Source organism: Budorcas taxicolor, chromosome 2, assembly GCF_023091745.1.
Source record: "Budorcas taxicolor isolate Tak-1 chromosome 2, Takin1.1, whole genome shotgun sequence".
Lineage (NCBI taxonomy): Eukaryota > Metazoa > Chordata > Mammalia > Artiodactyla > Bovidae > Budorcas > Budorcas taxicolor.
In genome coordinates this window covers 113,924,029-113,945,350 of record NC_068911.1, presented here as the reverse complement: position 1 = coordinate 113,945,350, position 21,322 = coordinate 113,924,029, and the positions used below count along the sequence as shown (strand labels likewise).

At 44.0% G+C, this 21,322-nt stretch overlaps 1 protein-coding gene across 3 annotated transcripts in view; it reads left to right on the top strand.

Moving 5' to 3' along the window:
• CCDC93 (coiled-coil domain containing 93) overlaps positions 1-21,322 on the top strand; it is a 108,781-nt gene that overhangs the window by 68,912 nt on the left and 18,547 nt on the right. For 2 of the 3 annotated variants that reach the window (XM_052657845.1, XM_052657830.1), the window contains 7 exons: positions 3,020-3,136; positions 6,892-6,954; positions 15,293-15,366; positions 16,203-16,284; positions 17,146-17,217; positions 18,454-18,507; positions 20,108-20,170. In XM_052657845.1, coding sequence (XP_052513805.1) covers positions 3,020-3,136; positions 6,892-6,954; positions 15,293-15,366; positions 16,203-16,284; positions 17,146-17,217; positions 18,454-18,507; positions 20,108-20,170 — 525 coding nt within the window. The remainder of the gene's footprint in view (positions 1-3,019; positions 3,137-6,891; positions 6,955-15,292; positions 15,367-16,202; positions 16,285-17,145; positions 17,218-18,453; positions 18,508-20,107; positions 20,171-21,322) is intronic. The other variant, XM_052657837.1, reaches the window with a different exon arrangement.

Below are 21,322 nucleotides of genomic sequence, written 5' to 3'. Positions count from 1 at the left end.
ACTGCATGTTCATTCACTCAGTCATGTCTGACTCTTTGTGACCCTATGGACTGTGACCCACCAGGCTTCTCTGTCCATGGGATTTTCCAGGCAAGAATACTGGAGTAGGTTGCCATTTCCTACTCCAAGGAGTCTTTCTGACCCAGGGATCAAACCTGCATCTCCTGAGTCTCCTGCATTAGTAGGCAGATTCTTTCCCACTGAGCCACCTGGGAAGCTAAAAATTACTGCTGCTGCTACTGCTAAGTCGCTTTAGTTGTGTCCCGACTCTTTGCGACCCCACAGACGTCAGCCTATCAGGCTCCGCTGTCCCTGGGATTCAAGGAGGTCCTAAAAGCTTACATATTAATTCACTTGCAAATAATAATGATAAATGTTTTACACATTAGCATCAGAGCAGTGATACCATCACATGTCATACAGCAGCTGGAAAATTTCAGTGTATGAGCATGAGAGAATGAGAGAAAAAAAATTGTGTCTTAGTATCATTGTGAAAAGGATTTTGACTTCAAAGAACCCTGAAAGGATCTTAAGGAACCATGTGACTAAAAATTTAAAGTGAGAGAGAGCAGGAGAGCCAGTGAGCCTGAAAGTCCTCTTTCCAGATAGCAGGATCGCTACTGATGTTCCTGTAAGAAAGTTTCTTGAAAGTGTCAAAGGCACAGTTTCCAACAAGGCTGTGTTTGTTGCCAGGTACACTGATAAGAGGGTGTGAAAGCTAGGTGGGAAATGTAGTCGGGACTGTGGCCATGAAAGCAGTTTACCAGCAGGAAAGCATGCTGAGAGTTGGAAACATCATCCAACTCATGCCAGGTACAGAATAGCTCTGGATGTGTAGATCCCTACCCCCTCACCCCTGCAGCCTGGAGAAAGCCTTGCTGGGAGGTGACTGAGATGGGGATACCCTGCAGCCCGCTTGCTCATAGCTTGGCCTGATCCAGAGGCAAAAGGACAGTCGGAGGTGGTCAGGGCAGTCAAGGCATCCTGACGTCAAACCTAGAGACACACCATGGGCGTAGTCCCTGTGTTGGGGAGTTAATTGCGTTTCAAATATTGATTAACCATGAGATAGAAGGTTTGTGTAAATCTGCTAGTAAAGTACTGAATAAAATGCTCCGAGGGATATGCCAGTGACATTTTGGAAGTCAGTATCAAGGAATCTAAGACGAAGGTTAAAACCCAAATCTGAAATTAAGAAGAAAGCTACTAAACACGTAACAAGCTAAGTGGACAAATTGATAACTTGGTTCAGGATGATGCAGTCAAAGTGGAGGAGATATAACTGGTGAGATTCTATGTGTACATGCTCAGTTGCTCAGTCACGTCCGACTCTATGGACTGTAGCCCTTCAGGGTTTTTCCATCCGTGGAATTTTCCAGGCAAGAACACTGGAGTGGGTTGCCACTTTCTTCTCCAGGGAATCCCTGACCCAGGAATTGAACCCCTGATTCCTGCATCTCCTGCTTTGTCAGGTGGATTCTTTGCCACTGAGCCACCTGCAAAGCCCAAGATATAATTAATTATAATTATGTTTCTGACAAGTGGCTTGAAAATCAAGGAGTGCTCTTTCCTCCCCCCCTTTATTATAATTTTCAGAAATAGTTCTTCTTCCGTAGACTACAAGTGGTAAATATCTTGATGTGCCCAATGTTACATTTCTAAAAGTTAACTCCAATTTGAAGAAATCCAGATAAGCTGGAGTATGGTAGTTGACACTTTCCAGAATCTCAGGTGTCAGGGCTAGCTGTGCTGTAACACCAAATGCTTGTTTTTCCCGTTTCCTTTACGGCCTCCCTGCTCACAAGATGGAAAATGATGTTTCTTGCCATTTTAGGCAGCCACATCCAGCTGGTTGTCTCCCACCTCCAGAGTCGTTAAGCAGCAAAAACACTCATCGTCTGTTAATGGTGCCTCTGAATTATTCAGGGAAATTCTTAACCAATATAAATGGTGACTGTACCATCCAGTTCCTCCTTTTCACATTTCTGTCTCTCCCCATAACTTTCAAACTTATGATCACTGTTAAAACATCCACAGAGAATCAAATATTCAAATAGTTTTGTTGCACTTGAGCTTCAGACCAGTGATTAGCTTGGAACTGGGATGTTTCCAGTAAAGAAGGCAGTGCGGCTATAATGGGTGTTCATTGGCAGGTGAATGAAGCTATCTATTCTGTGACACCCGAGACAGGTTTTAAGGACTTCTCTTGGAACAGGGTCATCTTTCTTGTTTCTTCTTCCTGGGGCTTCCCTCTGGTGTCTTGAGCCACGTGTTCGTTTTCATCATCTGCGCCAAGCTGCCTCCAAGTGGCCGTCTGCCCCCTTGTGTGCATGGTTTCTTGGTATTGTTGCTACATTCATCTCATCACCCCAACCAGAACTCTCTCCCTTCCTCCCCTCCAGTCCTGACAGTCTCTATGTCCTGTCCAGCCCTTCTTCTTCATCCCCTCATCATTTTACACAGTTTCAGGACCTTTATCCTGGTCTCTCTCAGCAACACTCACCCCTTTCAAATCCATCCTCTGTGAACACCAGAAGAATAGAAATAACACATTGTCCCGTGGATGAGGGAATACTTTGAAATGCTGTTTCTTTTCATTATAAGTGCTACTGAATGGTTAAACTCTTTAACCATATACTTATAATACTTTGGTGAAAGTGAATCAGTTCATCATTTTTGATAGCTCCATAATAATCTCAAGTAGATATTAAGATGACTATGTTTTTCTTCATATTTGAGATCCTATTACTTATGTGATTATCAGCCTAACCCATTATATATCCCTATGCTTCTGCACATGCTGTTTGCTTTGCCAGAAATGTAGATTCTCTCCATATGGCCTTTGGTCATTATGTCACAGTCTCCTCTGGAGTGAGTTTTACACAGGACACCGGGGCCCCATGTGCTTGGTTGTGGACACCTGCCCAGCAGTGTTCCTCCCAGATGAGGCAGGCTGATTAGCCCACTGAGGTGAGCTAATTAAACCCTTTGGTTCTTCTGTGTTTTTTTTTTCCCATAGCAGTCTGAACTGTCAGCTGAAGAAAGTCCAGAAAAGTTAGGAATCTCCCAACTACATCGGCGAAAAGTCATTTCCTTGAACAAGCAGATTCTGCAGAAGACCAAACAACTGGAAGAGGTTGGTGTTTTCTTTTCATAATTTCATTCTAGTAAAATAAAGCCATTCTTCAAGAAGGGAGAAACTAACAAGGAGTCAAGATCTCTGTGTCAGAAAGATCAAAGGAGGCTGTAGAACAGGGGATCAATGTAATCTGGCCCTTGGGCAGTCCAGCCTCCACCTGTTTTTGTAATGCATGCATGCATGCCAATCACTCAGTCATGTCCAACTCTTTGCAACCCCACAAATGGTAGTCTGCCAGTCTCCCCTGTCCATGGAATTTTCCAGGCAAGAATATTGGAATGGGTTGTTGCCATTTCCTACATCAGGGATCTTCCCAACTCAGGGATTGAACCTGTGTCTCCTGCATTGGCAGGCAAATTCTTTACCACTGAGCTACCTGGGAGGCCTGTTTTTGTAAATATTAATAGTTTTTTGAAATATTTGCATATGCATTTGTTAACATATTTTCTGTGGCTACTTTTCAAGCTTCAGTGGGAGAATTGAGATCTACAAAACCTAAAATATTTTTCTACCTGGTCTTCACAGAGAACATTTCCCAACCTCTGCTCTAAAAGAAGATCACAGGGCAAGAAGAGCATTAGTTAATTCACACAGATGAGCTGAGCACCGCTGTGCCGAGCACTGAAATAGGCCGTGGTGGTGAAAGAAAAACAAGTTACGATCTCTGCTCTCAGGGTCTGAAGGTAGTGATGGGAAGACATATGCCATCACTTTTTTCTGTCTTTATCAATTAAAATGCTTCAGCCGCCTTTTTTAAGATTATAGGAATAATCCAAGTTCCCTGTAAATAAACCAGCTACTATGGAACTGTATGAAGATAAAAATTAAACTCTCCTGGTACTCGTCCAGTCCCGCTCCTTAAAGCAACCCGCTTTTCTCGGCTTTGCAAGGTCTTAAATCTGCTCATTCAGCTGGGGAAGGGGGGTTGTTTGGTTATAAAAACTGAGTTTGATTTTCACTCATTTTATCACATGTATCTCTCGGTAATAGTAATGGCTATAAAGGACTATTTTTTTTAGAGTAATTACAAAGTACTTTTCATAATTAACTCATTCAGTTCGCATAACATCCATATGAAGGAGGTACTATTATTATTCTCATTTACGAGGAACCTGAGACACAGAGAAGTGAAGTAGTCTTGCCTGTGGTCACACAGCTTCTTAACGGCAGAGCCAAGACCGGAGCATATAGGTCTTCCTCCTTCTTTCTGATGCTGCCTAGTGTGACATGGTACATATGTGCTATGGCTTATTTAACCTGTTCCTCTTTTCATGAGGGTTTTTTCCCAGGATTTTTTTCCCAGTTGTAAGTTTATGCTATGATGAACATCTTTGTACAGTCATCTTTGTGCAAATATATAAATATTTCTGTAAAATGGATTTTAGGAAGTGGAACTGCTGGATCAAAAAATATATGCATTTTCAGTTTTTCTAGAAACTGTCAAATTATTCACCAATTATTTTACTAGTTTACACTTCTACACATAATAGTATGTGAGAAAATCCAGACTCTTTAAATCCGAGATGATCTCCTATAAGGTCCTGTAGATCGAAGGCAACTGGGATACCCCTGCAGCCTTAGTGATGGGAGCCACAGAGCGAGTCTTAGGCCACAGAGAAATGGGGGGAGGAGTACAATAAGGGAAGGAATGCAGAACATCTCATGGTCCAACAGGGGGATATGCTGAAGGCAGGGAACAGGAAGGTAGCTAGTAGCTAACTGACAAGAAACCTGAGATTGAGGAAAGAGGACCCAAAGGAGGTGTTAACCAGTGGGCTAAGTGTTGGGGGGTCAGTATAGGGGTTCATGATGAATAAGAGGATGGAGGTGGGAGAATCATGGAAAACTCCAGCAAGACAAAAACTTAGCTAAGCTACTGGGACAGTTCCTGTTAGAGCAAAGATGAAGGAAGCTCTTATTAGTTTAGTTAATCAAAGAGAAGAGAAGAATCTTCCCTTCCTTAGCAAGTTCCTACTTCCCTGCCAGGATCCAGCCCCCTTGGGTTTTTGTTGGCGAAGCCTTCCTTGATGAGCAAGATGACTCTTTCCTTGGCTTCCCCAGGCCTGTCTCTGTCTCATACTTTAATCCTCAGCTTACTGTTTTAGCAGCTTGAGGGGCAAGGTTTGTGCTGTGTTCTTTGTCTTCTGCCGCACACTTCATTTGAACAGAACCTTGGGTAAATGTCAGATGGGTGGGTGGGTACAGGGTTGGGGGTTGGTGCAGGAAGGTGGGTGAAACAGGTGGGAAATGGCAGGATCTCTTCCTGGAGCTTCAAGAGTTAAACCATTAGGATTTCAAGAGAAAAACAACTTTTTCCAGAAATACTCTCATCCCCCAGTGATACAGATAGTTTAGTAGGAGGCCATTGCACAGATGGCTCCCTTTGCAAAGTGAGAGGCCAGAACTCCCAGCTTCCCCTGCCTTTATCTCTCCTGCCCTCTGCTTGTGATGGCTTCCTGAGAGGCCTGGCTGGAAATGCATCAGTCATGAAGACGGGTAACCCAAAGCACGGTTTAGGAGTAATGATGGTGTAGGTGGTTTAATTCTAACTACATCTGTAGATGATGTAATTCTAATAGGTCACTTACAGGCTCAAACATGGGCCGAGTTGAAAGTTCCCTGGAGGTCCTGTGGGTAGGACTCCTTGCTCTATCTTCCGGGGTCTGGGTTCAGTCTCTGGTTGGGGAACTAATAGTCTCACACGCAGCATGGCGTGGCCAGTAAGTAAATGAATATATATTTTTTAATGGGCTGAGTTATTTTGAAATAATTGTTGAGATATAATTTCTCATTGTTAATTTGTATGCAGGTAACAACTGAAGTGTTTGATGAGTCTAACTGGTTTTCTACCACATCCCCTTTTCAAAAGTAGAAATGTACAAATCCTTTGAGTTTTGAATAGAATGTTTTCAGATATTTGTAAAAGTTCATAGACAGCATGAGATACACCTTTTTTGGTAAAGAAAAGGGAAATGACATTTTTGAGATGTAAGTTTATGATTGTGTGATTTTGAGCAATAAATGTAATTCACCTTCTTTCTCTTCATTGAAGTCCTGACTCCTTTCTCCAATCTGACATTATTTGCCTTCCTGTCAGATTTTATGCTAGGACTTCCCAGGTGGCACAGTGGTAAAGAATCCCCCTGCCAATGCAGGAGACGTGAGAGAGGCGGATTCAGTCTCTGGGTTGAGAAGATCCCTTGGAGTATGAAATGGTATCTCACTCCAGTATTCTTGCCTGGGAAATCCCATGGACAGAGGAGCCTGGTGGGCTGCAGTTCATGGGGTTGCAAAGAGTCGCACACTGAGCAACTGAGCATGCACACACAAATTCTATGTTACATTCTTGAGTACTTCAGTGCAGTTTGTATCCTATGAACCAGCATGACCATTAACTGAATTGATTGTAGCCATATAGTAAACTCAGACCTGAATTTGAATCTAAGCTTAATCAGTTATCAACTATGAAACTTGAATGATTTACCTCTTCTGAATCTTTACTTTCTCATTTGTTAAATAAGACTAATGTCTTCTTTCATTGAATGTAAGAATTCATTGTTAGGATTCATGCAGAATACCTAGTACATCACCTGACACATGGTTGGTGCTAATTGAATCTAAAATGTCCACATTTGCTCAGCTTATATCTTTCTGAGCTCCCATTTTCTCATCTGTGAAACATGGATACCACCAGTATCTGTGCTGTTGTGAGGATTAAATGAGAGCAAATGTCTTTTATCTTTCATTTACAGCTTCAGGCAAGTCATACTGACCTACAAGCCAAATACGAAGGAAAAAAGAAAACCCTGACAGAGGTGAGCAGATTTCCTTCCTCCATGGGTCTTGTTGGGAATTGTTGACCTGCACACTCACATCATCAGTCCGTGTGGAGGGGTCACGATCTCTTTCTCAGGGCTCAGGTCCATCTGGACAAAAGACAGTCACACAGTAGCATGTCTCGAGCCATGTTTATCCATGCTACCATGTTCTAAACCATCAGGGTCTTGGGTGGAGGGGAAGATTGCCATGAGCTGCAAGGCTCAGGAAAGCTTCCTGAGGACAGAGGGCCTGACAAGCAGGGTGGCCTTGTGAAAGAACACAGAAGATCATTCATGGTAAATAACTCCTGCTCCCCAAGCCACAGGCTGGAGAAAGTACCAGAACACTGGATTCCTTGAGAGTGAGAAGGTCTCTTTCTGTAAAATGACACAACTACAGAGGGTATAATTTGTTGTTCAGAATTGCCAGAGATCTCCTGGTAGAATTGGGGAGGGAGTCTCTGGAGGAAAAGAGGGTTGCAAGTCTGTTTTGACCCCATGATCCATTTCCTAACCCAGATTGCCGTGGTGCTGTCCTCCCTCAGCATCACAGCATAGCTTACCCACCACTTCCAATTACCTAGGAAACCAGGTGAGAAAAGCAAATACACAAGATGCCAGCTCTGGCATGAGGGGAGTTTAGGTCTTTCTATTTCTGTCCCTGTTTCTACAGAAAGCTAGTCCTCGTCTGTGTCTGAAAAGCTCTCCTCCCTGTGACTTTGGTGCTCAGGCAAGAGCTATCCCTGTGAGGTCCTAGTACTTTCTGAACCATGTGGAAATGGGACTGATCTTCAGAGACATTTCTGAAGCCAAGGCAGTCCCTGTTTTTTTATTTTTTAAATTTCACATGAAATTTGCACTTTTAAAATGGTTGTTTCTTTAGCAGTATGCAGCACTTAGTTCCCTGACTTGTTATAAACCTGGCAAAGCTTTGTGATTCTGACCTGGACTGGCCTCTTCAGTTATTGTCAGAATGTTTGAGAAGGCAGCCATGAGGATAACAAATTAGAGGAATTTTTAAAAATTCTTTCTAAAGATGCCTGGGTTGCATTTGGACACATCCGCTTTCTTTACACTGTTCTGTGACTCCAATCCTTTCGGATTAGATGGGAAGCTTGGTGGAACCCCTGCTGCTGTCTTCCTGTGCACACTCCACAGTCCTGGCTTAAAAGGTGCCAAGTCGTGGACCCATCTTTGTACAACAGTCTGGAAAACATTCAAGGCAGAACATCTTGATAAAATCCTAAGTGGCTGTCAAGTCACTTTTGGTACTAAACACTGGTTCAAATATATTTTGAGCTTTAGTTTCCAAGCTCTTCCAAGAATCCAAGCTCTCAGTATTTCTGTTTACCTTCTAAGGTCTTGTGGCTCAGGCTGGGGGCAGGGTGGCGGTTTCTGCTGAGTCAGAGATGTCCATTGTGTTCCTGTGCACTGGCTTTTGGAACTCAAGTAAAAGCCCTTTCATTTTGGGTGAAATTCCTCTTGGTAGGTTGGATCTAGTCTGGTCTTTGGAGAGAGATCAAGCCCTGAGCCTTTGGAGTGGGAGCACTGACTCCAAGACCCTAGACTACCAGAGAACTAACCCTAGGGAGTATCAAATAATGAGAACTCACACAAAGGAAACCGCTTGAATACAAGACCCAGCATTACCCAACCACCAGTAGCACCATGTGCAGGACGCCTCATCTAAACAACAAAAATACAAACCACATCATCAGCAGACAGGATTACCACCTCACTCAGTGTTACCCATCAGAGGAAAAACAAACAAAAACTCAGCACAAATCTCACCCTATACGAGGCTTACGCAAACCACTGGACCAACCTTAGGAGGGCAGAAACCAAAAGGAAGAAAGAATTCAAGCCTGGGAAGAGAAGACCTCAAACACTATCAATTAAAAAAAAAGAATGAAAAGGCAGAGAAATACTACACAGATGAAGGAACAAACTAGAAACACAGAAGTCTAAATAAATGAAGAGGAAATAGGCAAACTACCTGAAAAAGAATTCAGGATAATAATAGTAAAGATGATCGAAAACCTTGAAAACAAAATGGGGAAAATTCAAGAATCAGTTAACAAAGACCGAGAAGAATTAAAGATGCAGAGACAAACAACATAATTATTGAAATTAAAAATAATCTAGAAAGAATCAATAATAGAATATCTGAAGCAGAAGAACAAATCATTGAGCTGGAAGATAAAATGGTGGAAATAACTTCTGAAGAGCAGAATAAAGTAAAAAGAATGAAAAGAACTGAGGATAGTCTCAGAGACCTCTGGGACAATATCAAACGCACCAACATTGGAATTATAGGGGTCCCAGAAGAAGAGAAAAAGAAAGGGTATGAGAAAATATTTGAAGAGATTATAGTTGAAAATTTCCCTAACATGGAAAAGGAAATAGTCAATCAAGTCCAGGAAGCACAACGAGTCCCATGCAGGATAAACCCAAGGAGAAACATGCCAAGACACATACTAATCAAACTAACAAAGGCTAAACACAAAGAAAAAAACATAAGGGAAACCCCATACGCTTAATAGCTGATCTTTCAGCAGAAACTCTGCAGGCCAGAAGGGAATGGCAGGATATATTTAAAGTATTGAAAGGGAAACATCTACAACCAAGCTTACAGTACCCAGCAAGGATATCGTTCAAACAAAATTGATGGAGAAATAAAAAGCTTTTCAGATAAGCAAAAGTTAAGAGAATTCAGTATCACCAAACCAGCTTTACAACAAATGCTGCTGCTACTGCTAAGTCGCTTCAGTCGTGTCCAACTCTGTGCGACCCCATAGATGGCAGCCCACCAGGGTCCCCCGTCTCTGGGATTCTCCAGGCAAGAACACTGGAGTGGGTTGCCATTCGGACTTATATAGTTAAGATACACAAGGGAAGAAAAAAGATCTAAACCATGGTCAAGTTGGGTTTACTCCAGGAATGCAAGGATTCTTCAATATATGCAAATCAGTCAGTGTGATGTGTCTGTGTGTGTTAGTTGCTTAGTCAGGTCCGACTCTTTGCGACCCCATAGACTGTAGCCCACCAGGCCCCTGTCCACGGGATTCTCCAGGCAAGAACACTGGAGTGGGTTGCCATTTCCTTCTCCAAAAGGAACTATAGAAAGAAAATGAAGTCGCTCAGTCATGTCCAACTCTTTGCGACCTCATGGACTGTAGCCTAGCAGTCTCCTCCAACCATGGAATTTTCCTGGCAGGAGTACTGGAGTGGGTTGCCATTTCCTTTCTACAATGTGATACACTATATTAACAATTTGAAAGATAGAAATCATATGATAATATCAATAGAGGCAGAAAAACCCTTTGACAAAATTCAGCACCCATTTATGATTAAAACTCTTTAAAAAATGGGCATAGAAGGAACTTACCTCAACATAGTAAAGGCCATTTATGATAAGCCTACAGCAAACATTATTCTCAATGGTAAAAAGCTGAAAGCATTCCCCCTAAGATCAGGAACAAGACAAGGGTGTCCACTTTCACCTCTATTATGCAACATAGTTCTGGAAGTCCTAGCAACAGTAATCAGAGAAGAAAAAGAAATAAAAGGAATCCAGATTGGAAAAGAAGAAGGAAACCTCTCATTGTTTGCAGATGACATGATACTGTATATAGAAAACCCTAAAGATAGTGTCAGAAAATTACTAGAGCTAATCAGTAAATTTAGCAAAGTTGCAGGATACAAAATCAATACACAGAAATCACTTCCATTTCTATATACTAGCAATGAAAAATCAGAAATAGAAATTAAAGAATCCATCCCATTCACCATTGCAACAAAAAGAATAAAGTATCTAGGAATAAACTTACCTAAAGAGACAAAAGAACTGTACACAGAAAATTATAAGACACTAATGAAAAAAAAACCATAAACAGATGGAGAGAGATTCCATGTTCCTGGGTAGGAAGAATCAATATTGTGAAAATAACATATTACCAAATGCAATCTACAGATTCAGTGCTACTCCTATCAAATTACCAAAGGCATTTTTCATAGAACTAGAACAAAAAATTTCACAATTCGTATGGAAACACAAAATATCCCAAATAGCCAAAGCAGTCTTGAGAAAGAAGAATGGAGCTGGAGGAATCAACCTTCCTGACTTCAGATTATACTACAAAGCTACAGTCATCAAGACAGTATGATACTGGGACAAAAACAGAAATACAGACCAATGGAACAAGATAGAAAACCCAGAAATAAACCCATGCACCTATCAGTACCTTATTTTTGACAAAGTTCTGTTCAGTCTCTCAGGCGTGTCTGACTCGTTGGGACCCCATGAACTGCGGCATGCTAGGTCTCCCTGTCCATCACCAACTCCTGGAGTTTACCCAACTCATGTCCATTGAGTCATTGATGCCATCTAACCATCTCATCCTCTGTCGTCCCCTTCTCCTCCTGCCTTCAGTCTTTCCCAACATCAGGGTCTTTTCAAATGACTCAGCTCTTCGCATCAGGTGGCCAGAGTTTCAGCTTCAACATCAGTCCTTCCAATGAACACCCAAGATTGATCTCCTTTAGGATGGACTGGTTGGATCTCCTTGCAGTCCAAGGGACTCTCAAGAGTCTTCAACACCACAGTTCAAAAGCATCAATTCTTCGGCGCTCAGCTTTCTTTATAGTCCAGCTTTCACATCCATACATGACTAATGGAAAAACCATAGCCTTGACTAGATGGATCTTTGTCGACAAAGTACTGTCTCTGCTTTTTAATATTACTGCCTAGTTTGGCCATAACTTTTCCTTCTAAGGAGTAACATCTTTTAATTTCATGGCTGCAGTCACCATTTGCAGTGATTCTGGAGCCCAAAAAAATAAAGTCTGACACTGTTTCCACTGTTTCCCCATCTATTTCCCATGAAGTGATGGGACCAGATGCCATGATCTTCGTTTTCTGAATGTTGAGCTTTAAGCCAACTTTTCCACTCTCCTCTTTCACTTTCATCAAGAGGCTCTTTAGTTCTTCTTCACTTTCTGCCATAAGGGTGGTGTCATCTGCATATCTGAGGTTATTGATATTTCTCCCGGCAATCTTGATTCCAGCTTGTGCATCATCCAGCCCAGCGTTTCTCATGATGTACTCTGCATATAAGTTAATAAGCAGGGTAACAATATAAAGCCTTGATGTACTCCTTTTCCTATTTGGAACCAGTCTGTTGCTCCATGTCCAGTTCTAACTGTTGCTTCCTGACCTGCATATAGGTTTCTCAAGAGGCAGGTCAGGTGGTCTGGTATTCCCATATCTTTCAGAATTTTCCACAGTTTCTTGTGATCCACACAGTCAAAGGCTTTGGCATAGTCAATAAATCAGAAATAGATGTTTTTCTGGAACTGTCTTGTAAAACTAGGCCATTCCGTGTGAGGCTACCCAATACGGACAGGTCATGGTGGAGAGGTCTGACAGAATGTGGTCCACTGGAGAAGGGAATGGCAAACCATTTCAGTATTCTTGCCTTGAGAACCCCATGAACAGTATGAAAACCACCATATGACCTAGCATTCCCACTCCTAGGCATATACCCTAAGGAAACCAAAATTGATAAAGACACATATATCCCATCATTCCCTGCAGCACTATTTACAACAGCTGGAACATGGAATCCACCTAGATGCCCATCAACAGATGAACAGATAAAGAAGTTGTGGTACATATACACAATGGAATATTACTCATCCACCAAAAGGAACACATTTGAGTCAGTTCCAATGAGGTGAATGAACCTAGAACCTATTATACAGAGTGAAGTGAGTCAGAAAGAGAACTACTGTATTCTAAATCTAGAATAATGGTACTGAAGAATTTATTCTCGGGGCAGCAGTGGAGAAACACACATAGAGAATAGACTTACGGACATAGGGAGAGGAGAGGAGAGGGTGAGATGTATGGAAAGAATAACATGGAAACTTACATTACCATATGTAAAATAGATAGCCAATAGGAATTTGCTATATGGCTCAGGAAACTCAAACAGGGGCTCTGTGTCAATCTAGATAGATGGCATGCAGCAGGAGATGGGAGGGAGGTTCAAAATGGAGGAGATATAGGTATACCTATGACTGATTCATGTTGAGGTTTGACAGAAAACAAAATTCTGTAAAGCAATTATCCTTCAATAAAAAAATAAATTTAAAAAATATTTTTTGAGTCCTTGCATGTGCTAGAAAGGTGGAAGGTTCGAATTAAGTTAATAATAGGAGATACTCTCCCTATCCTCACGTGATAATGGCAACCAACATTGCGATGTACTGGCTGTGCTGTGGGCACATCATTTGTGTTACTGTTGAATCGTCCTGTCAACCCTGGCAGCACACTGTTAATATCCCTGCTGTGCTGCTGGAGAAACTGAGGCAGAAAGGCCATGTAGATTCCAGTGCTGGAGACCTGGCACCATGACCTCTCAGGGAGCTTACCATCTAGTCAGGCAGTCAAACTAATTCTCGTTTAGGAAGATGGGAGGCTATGCTGAACAATGTAGGAAGAAGCCTGATTTAGTCAGAAGACTGAAGACCGGGACCCTGAATCAGTAATGAGTGCTGCCTCTGGGCCTCAGTCTCCTTATCTGCTCAAGGCAAGGCCTGGGCACATGAGCACTTTGAGCCCTTTCCTGCCAGTGCTCCAGGTTTTACCTCTTCAGCAAAACCTAGTGGCCCTGGAAAACAGGGAGGACCTGCCTTCCCTGGAATATAGGAGAATAAAGCGGGGTGTGGAAGGTGGAGCATGGATGGCAGCCCTGACGTGTGGGGGAGGCGCTGCAGGCCCCTGCATCAGTGGCGGGCCCCTTCTAGCCTGTGCACTTTCTAATTTCAGCAATCACAACTTTAATTTCTTATGTGGAGGTTGATTCTTTTTTATGTATGGCGGATCCTCTCCAGCATAAGGGCATTGACTGTGTCTGAAGTTTTCCTTGATCTACAAACTATCCCTTCAGATCAGAATTCATTTGTTGAGTTGATAACCTTTTTTACAGTTTTGTCTTTCTTAAAATACATGATAATTCTTAATGGTGTGCTTATTTGTGATTCTGAAATTTTCTGTTATCAGCTGTGTGGATTCTGTATTCATTTTATGCAGCATCCTCCACATAACTATTTTGGAAAGGGGGTCCTGCTGTTTGGTGAGATCAGGCAGTGTTAACTGATATTTGGGATCAGGACACTGTCCCTCCTCCTGAGTCTTGCCAGGTCTTTGGGAGCCGCCCTGCCTTTGGGACTCCTGCGCCAGCTTTTGGCTTAAGGGAAGCAGGCTTCACTGCACAGCCCACCAGTTGTTCCTGACGCAGACCCCAGTCCTGCCACCCAGTTCTTCCCACACCTGCCGGATCCACACTGTGGTCCTCCACTGGCCAGTCTTACCTGCTACCATCTTTCTTGTCCCCAAGGTGCCTGCTCCTGTCATCAAACAGAATCACCTGAACTTCCCAGGACTTGAGAAAGAAGGACTTGCTGCCACTTGTTCTCAGCTAGAACTCTTGGAAGTTCTTTAACTTTTTTTTTTAATAGGTAGCGCATTCACATAGTTCAAAATTCAAAAAGTACAAATGGTGTCCCCCTGTAACCCAAGCAGCTACTCTACCTAGAGGGTAACCAATCACTTGTGAATCTTTTCAGAAAATTTTTGTGCATATACAAATAACGTGTGGGTTCTTTAATGCATGTGTATACAAGATGTATACATGTATACCTTCCCTGATGCACACTGGAATAATGGTTTTATGTGTTTTCTTCAACTTACAGTAAATGTTAGAGATCATCATAAAAAAACTTTATTCTTTTTTAATGGCAGCTTAATAGTCTATTGTACAGTAGATCTACACACCTTAAAAATTGAAATCTGAGTTTCCTTAAAGTTTGCTTTTTAAAGTCTCCACTGACTCAGAGAAAGAAAATGGAGTTTTTCAGGATAGGAGATTTAACCCTGGCCCTGTGAGTAGCCCCAGTAGTGGTATCCTGAGATTGAAACCCAGGTCTGTCTCTCATAGCTGCTGCTTTTATTTCCTTCTTCCCACTGAGAGACACCTGCTGCCAGCATTACTTTGGCTTTCCACCCACCTGCTGCTGTGATTTAAAGGTATTGCCAAGGTTTCTTTTACTCACAGCCTGTGTCAGGAGGGCTGTGGTTTTGATGTTTCTGTGCTGTCCCTCCAGCCCCTTCCTGTTCCCCTTGTCCACCTGTTTTCTCAATGTACGGCCATGTCCAGTGGGCTGGGCCACCTGTCCAGAGAGGGCGCAGGTGTGGGCCAGGAAGGAGAATGGAAGCCCTCGCCTCCTGTCCTGGCAAGTCTACAGCAACATGCCTCCTTCTCTCCTATAGCTCAAGGGTCACAGTGAGAAACTGGACAAAGAGCAGACAGCTCTCGAGAAGATAGAGGCCAAAGCTGATCCGAGGTAGGAGATCTCAACACATGGTATTTATTTTCTCTGTGAGTGTGACTGGTGGTTGGGGAACAGGGCTGAGGAGCCCAGGTCATGGCTGCTGGCGCCATTCTGCCGGTTACTTCACGCTGATCCTGATCCGGGGCTGCCTTCTTCCTCTTCCTCCCACTTCCCCCTGGGTCGGGAGCAGCTATGTTTTGTATTTTGTTTTGTCTGTTTCCTCCTTTTTAGAAAGTAAGTAATACTTGCAAGGTTCAAAAAGACATACACTGAAAAGTCTTCTCCCGCCCCTGCGCCCAGCTACCCAGTCCTCCTCCCTTGGAGTCAACCATGGTTACCAGGTTTTAACAGCACTGATGTTACCCTGTCCTTCAAGAATGAAAATGTTGTCTTTTTTTTACCAAGACACTGGGTTTTGGGTTGTTTGGTTTTTTTTTAAATTAATTGTCTTTAGACAATTTAAATTAAATAAAAGCATTTACATTTACATTTAAAATTTTAAATGGGAATTAAAGTTACAATTCTATCTGTGCTCTGAGTCTTAAGTAGTTGGTATCATTAAAAATATACAGTAATCTCAAAACACATTGATGTTTCTGCAGTTGATGTTTTAATTCTGTATTCTGTAACATTTGTTTGAATGTGACCTGATGGACTCAGCTTATAGATGAAAAATAATGCCTGTTAAATGGTGGTCATTATCATTGGTGGGCAGCCTACTAGACACTCTTGGGAGAGACAAAAGAAATTAAGAAAAAAGTTCCTTTTTTTCTGGGGTCTTGGTTTTAGCTGTGATTCATAAAATCATAGTGGTTTGTTGAAAGTCAGTTGTTTTTTGGTCTTTTCAGCATCCTGCAGAACTTGAGAGCCCTTGTAGCCATGAATGAAAATCTGAAAAGTCAGGAACAGGAGTTTAAAGCACATTGTCGAGTAAGTGTTGCTTGGTGTCATCAGATGTTAACGAAGATTCTCATACAGTCTCCTGCTTTCCCTCCCCTTGTGCTGCTGTGGGTCCTATCCAGGTGTGATAGGAAGAGGAGGTTCACCAGGCAGGTACGTGGTAGTGTGCAAGAGGAGTAAAGTGCTTATGTTGTGATCAGAGGACACCAGAAATGACTTGGATGAGTAACTCTGTGTGTCAGACCCCAAACTGAGAGCACAGTCTAACAAACAGTGTTTTCTAATTTACAAACGTATTTAAAAGTTCTACAAGAGGAGTAGTATCATACGAAACTAGGGCCGCCCTAAAATCCTAACATGTCTCTGTCACATGGTCCAATAGTGGGGGTGATATGTGCACAGGTGACTATGTGGGAGACAGGAAAAGAGGGCTGAGTTCTGTGAGTCTAGGGGAAGAGAGGCCACTGTGGCGTAGGAGCCCTCTAAAAGCTATATCTGACTTAAGCAGATGAGGGTGACAAGTGGAGGAGGGCTGGATGAGGCAGGGCTCCAGGCTGGAAGGTCCCAGGAAAGGTGGAGAAGAGCTGAAAAAGAGGAAGAGGCTTGGGACTGACTCTAAGCCACTCATTCATCCCATGTCCCAGTGATTACTGTGAGCCTCACCTGCCATTGGGGAAGAAAGACCCCTTCTGACTGAGATACGGCTGCCTCTACCCTCCTAAAAAGACGTTCCCAGGCTGAAAATCAGGGGCCTGGGGGGCTAGTTCTTTATGGACTTCTTGTCCCCACATAAACTCACGAATGTGAAAATAAGACTCTAGATCAAGGTAAATCATTACATCCAGTTACTAGCCTGTCCAGATCTTGTAAATGTTTATATTACTTTTAAAGGAGGAGATGGCACGGCTGCAGCAGGAGATCGAAAGCCTGAAGGCTGAGAGGGCGCCAGGCAGAGATGAAAAGGTACGGGCTGTGGAGGGGTGCTCCAGACTGCTGGGGGCTTTGTGACGTCCACCATGAAAGGGTTTCTAGAGGACTCCCCAGCAGAGTCTGGTGCTGAAAGGGACCAGACTTTTCCTCAACCTTGTCCTCTGAACACTCATTTCTCAAATGGTTTTCGTCGATATGTATCCCAGAACTTTGTCTTCTTTTTGTGAGTTAAAGCAGCTCTGAGTGTGGACGGCAGCAACCCTGGGGCAAGCGTTAACCGGTTTACAAGCCCGGCTGCCCCTCCATTAGGAATGGGTGTTTCTAGGAACTCCTTGAGCTCTGGTCCCCTTTGTCCCATTTACCTCTCAATTTTGTGCCAGTTTGCTGATTTCGCCCTGCACTCCTGCCCCGGGACATGGATGCTGCAGAGAGCAGCTCGCTCAAAATGTAAGGCCAGGGCTCTGGTCATGGGGAGCATACCTGGCTCAGAACAGGTCCCAATGGCTCTCTGAACAGAGGCCTTGATCTTCCAAGGAACTGGTGTGGACAAGGATGGAAAATAAAGTCTGTTTCTCTCACCAAATGAGACCTTAGGGATCACTGGTTTGTTTTCCCTTCTCATACTCCATTCAAAGCTTCTTTGCTGAGGCTCTCTGTGCTTAGGTCAGGGTATGGCTTCAGACCTCGTCAACTGCACCCTCTTGCTTGGGGAAATGGGGAACTTGGGGCTCAGGGAAGGGAGGGGACTGGAGCAGCCAGGGCCTTCTGCCAGGGCTGGGCCTGGGCCTGTATGGACACTGCCCCGCTATCAGGGAGACAGGCCATGGAGGTGCTGCCTCCCTTTCGTGACGGGTTCTGTCACTTCAGCCACAGCCATGAGGACTGGTGCAGCGACGGCAGAGTATGGCTGGGCAGTGGGTGGTGAATTGGGACCACCCCAACTTTCCAGTTGTTTCCAAGACTGAAACTCTGAGTTCAGCTCAGCCAGCCTCTGGGTTTGTATAGAACTCAGACTTTAAGGGCGGCTTTTCTCTTCTTAGCCATCACAGCTCGCTAGAGGGATTGACTCGCATTTAGAAACAGAGTTTAGCTTGTTAATATGTGACTGATGGACATTTCAGAACAGTTTAAAATCTAGCACTCATGTACGGGCTGTTTCCTGTTCAGACATGATCGGCAAACTGCCAGCCCACCCCTTCCTACTTCTGGACCCTCAGCTTCTTTCCTCAGAGATGATGTTTTGTTTTGTTTTACTTTTCCTCATTGCAGACCCTCTCTGGGGGAGAGTCACATGGTGCCTTAACCTCTGCGATGACGCACAATGTAAGTACCTGCCCATTCTCAGGACCGGTACTGTCCTCTGTGGGCGTGGTGACCAGCTTTGTGTCTTCAAAAGCTTCTCACACCTCCTTCCATCATCTCTGTGGCCACCTCCTTGTCTGTGGGCTCTCAGGGCCTGGGTCCATCTTGCACACCCGCCCCTGGGGTGGAGCACAGCTTCCCTGTGGACAGCCCTGAGGCCCTGCACCTGGCCCAGGCATTCCATCTCCAGCCTGGCCTCTGAGCTGGGAAGGGGAAAGCCCTGTAAAGGGCCGCACCTGCCAGTCACAGCCCACAGGCTTTGAGGGGCAGGCAGTGTGCAGGGAGAGAGCTCTGTCTATGGGCTTGCGTTTCGAGGTCAGGGGGTGTTAAGGGCCAGGTAGTGAATATTGTCAACCTCGTGGGCCAGCTCCACTCTGGTCCTCAGAGTCAATATATAAGTGAAAGGATATAGCTATGTTCCAATAAAACTTTATTTATAAAATTAGGCACAGAGGGAGGTTCAGGTGGGAGGGGATATGTATATACCTGTGGCTGATTCGCGTTGAGGTTTGACAGAAAACAACAAAATTCTGTGGAGCAGTTGTCCTTCAATGAAAAAATTAATAAATGTGAAAAAACCTAGGCACAGGCAAATTTGGCTCAAGGGCCGTTGGATTTAGCCATTGGGCTGTTTGCCGACCCCTGTTCTGAGTTAAAGGAATGCTTCCAGGAGAAAGGAACAGAAAAGAAAGAGGAGGAGGAAAGGAGCAACAGGAAAGCCTCTACCATTCACCTCCTCTAGGTTCCTCTTCCCTTCGTGCCCTCAGAGGCTCCCAGAGAGGGAACTTCAGAACTCCCACAGTGAAGGCTGTTGGGGTTTGCCTGCAGCTGAGCCCCATGGAGGAGCTGGCAGGGGTGTGTGTGTGCAAAAACACAGGGGGAGAGGGGCACCTCTGACGCCTTTGTAGCTTCCTCTAGCACAGTGAGCCATCCAGCCACATCTCTTACCTCATTGGGTTCATTGAGGGGCTGGTTTCTGTCTTTTAATACTGTCCAAAAGGCCTTTCTACAGTGGTGGATGTGTTCTCGATCTGTGCTCTATCCAATATGGTGGCCACTAGCTGTGTATGGTTACTGAGCATCTGAAGGTTGGCTAGGACAATTGAGAAACTGAATATTTTTCAATTTTAGATAATATGAATTTAAATAGCCTCATGTGCCTGGTGGCAATCACATTGGACATTGCAGCTCTAAACAGAAACATAAGCAAGCTAGCATCATCTAACACAGCAACATAGAACTGCAGGCTCTTTAAATATTAGTTATCTCCTCCTCATGGTTTTTTTGTTAAGGGAAGGAAGGGCACATGGATTTGGGGGATCCTTCACTTAAGAACCCTGGGTTCAGCCTGGGTCCCAGAAGAAGAAAGAGTTGTTACAAAGTGATGTGAAAGAGTGTCGAGGGTCTCACAGGATGAGGACTCAACCCTGAACTCAGCCATTTCAAAAAAAAAAATTGGAGCCTCACGGTGAAGGAGATATATAAAAACTGTTCAACTTCAAAAGGCTTCTCAAAAAAATAAAAATTTGCAGGTAATTGTGGAGTTTTTTTCCAATTTCAGGAAGATCTAGACAGACGGTATAACATGGAGAAAGAGAAACTTTACAAGATCCGTCTACTGCAGGTGAGTACAAGCGAGCTGATAAACCCATCTGACTAGGTCTGCATGTCCTGTAGCAGAACAAGAGCATCTCAGTGTCTAAGAGCCAGGGAGACTGGGTTATAAGGCTGTTTGCTGTTCTGTCTGGAGTGTAACTCTGGATTGAGGTGTTGGTTGTAACACCTCACATTGGTCTGTTATTTCACCAACATCTCGTTTGACTTGGTTTATCACCTTTACTGGAGAGTAGCTATCAGCCTTATTTTCTGTATGAGGAAATTGACTCAAATCTGTTAAATACAAGCAGCTAGGGAGTGCCGGAGGCAGGATTCAAGGTCTAATGTTCTTGTCAAGTACTTTTCTTCAAATAGTAAGTGCCCATATGAGCTGTTAGTTGATGATCTGGGGTGGCAGGGGCGTGCAGGGGGAGGCAGGGTGGTGAGAACGCCATCAGATATGGGGACATAGGCTTCAGAGTTGGCTTTAAATTCATGCAGAGTCAAAATTGCATTGTAAAATCTCTTCCATTGCCAGATTCTGGCTCAGGGACACTTAAAAGCCAAGAGTTAACTTGTGTTGCACTTTGGCCCGGAACTTCTCTCTGCTCTCTGGGAAAGGAAGGCCAGGTTCTGGTGGGAGTGGCCAAGGGGCTACAGGGGTCAGTGCTGAAGCCCGAGCGAGGGCTGGCTCAGTGAGGGTGTATGGATGTGAACTGGTGGCCGAGAGGCTGAGCAGCTGTATCGATGGAACTTGGGATGGGTTAGAGAAAAAAGTAGAGTCAGGGTGGTGGAGAATTTCCGACTTGGCACTAACGTGGATTCTTGTGTTATTCATTGAGGAAAAGCCTAAATTAAAAAGGATAGGGCTGAAGGGAATGGGACAGTGAAAAGAAATGTTCATGAGATCTCTGTGGGGCTTTTAAAGATTAGGGTACTCCACCAAGTAGGAATAGTCTGGGCTGGGCTGTGAAGAGGGGAAGAAGGACTCCACTAGTGAGGCTTGAGACCAAGTGGGCAGCTCGAGGCCCAGGGAAAACAGGAGTCTGAGGTCTCCTGGCAGCTGAGCAGAGGGCTCAGTGGAAAGAAGGTTCAGCGTTGCCAGAAGTCAAGGGAGCTGGAGGCTGAGAATTGCCACAGGTGCACAGAGAAGGTCTGTGTGACCTTGGTGAGAGTATTT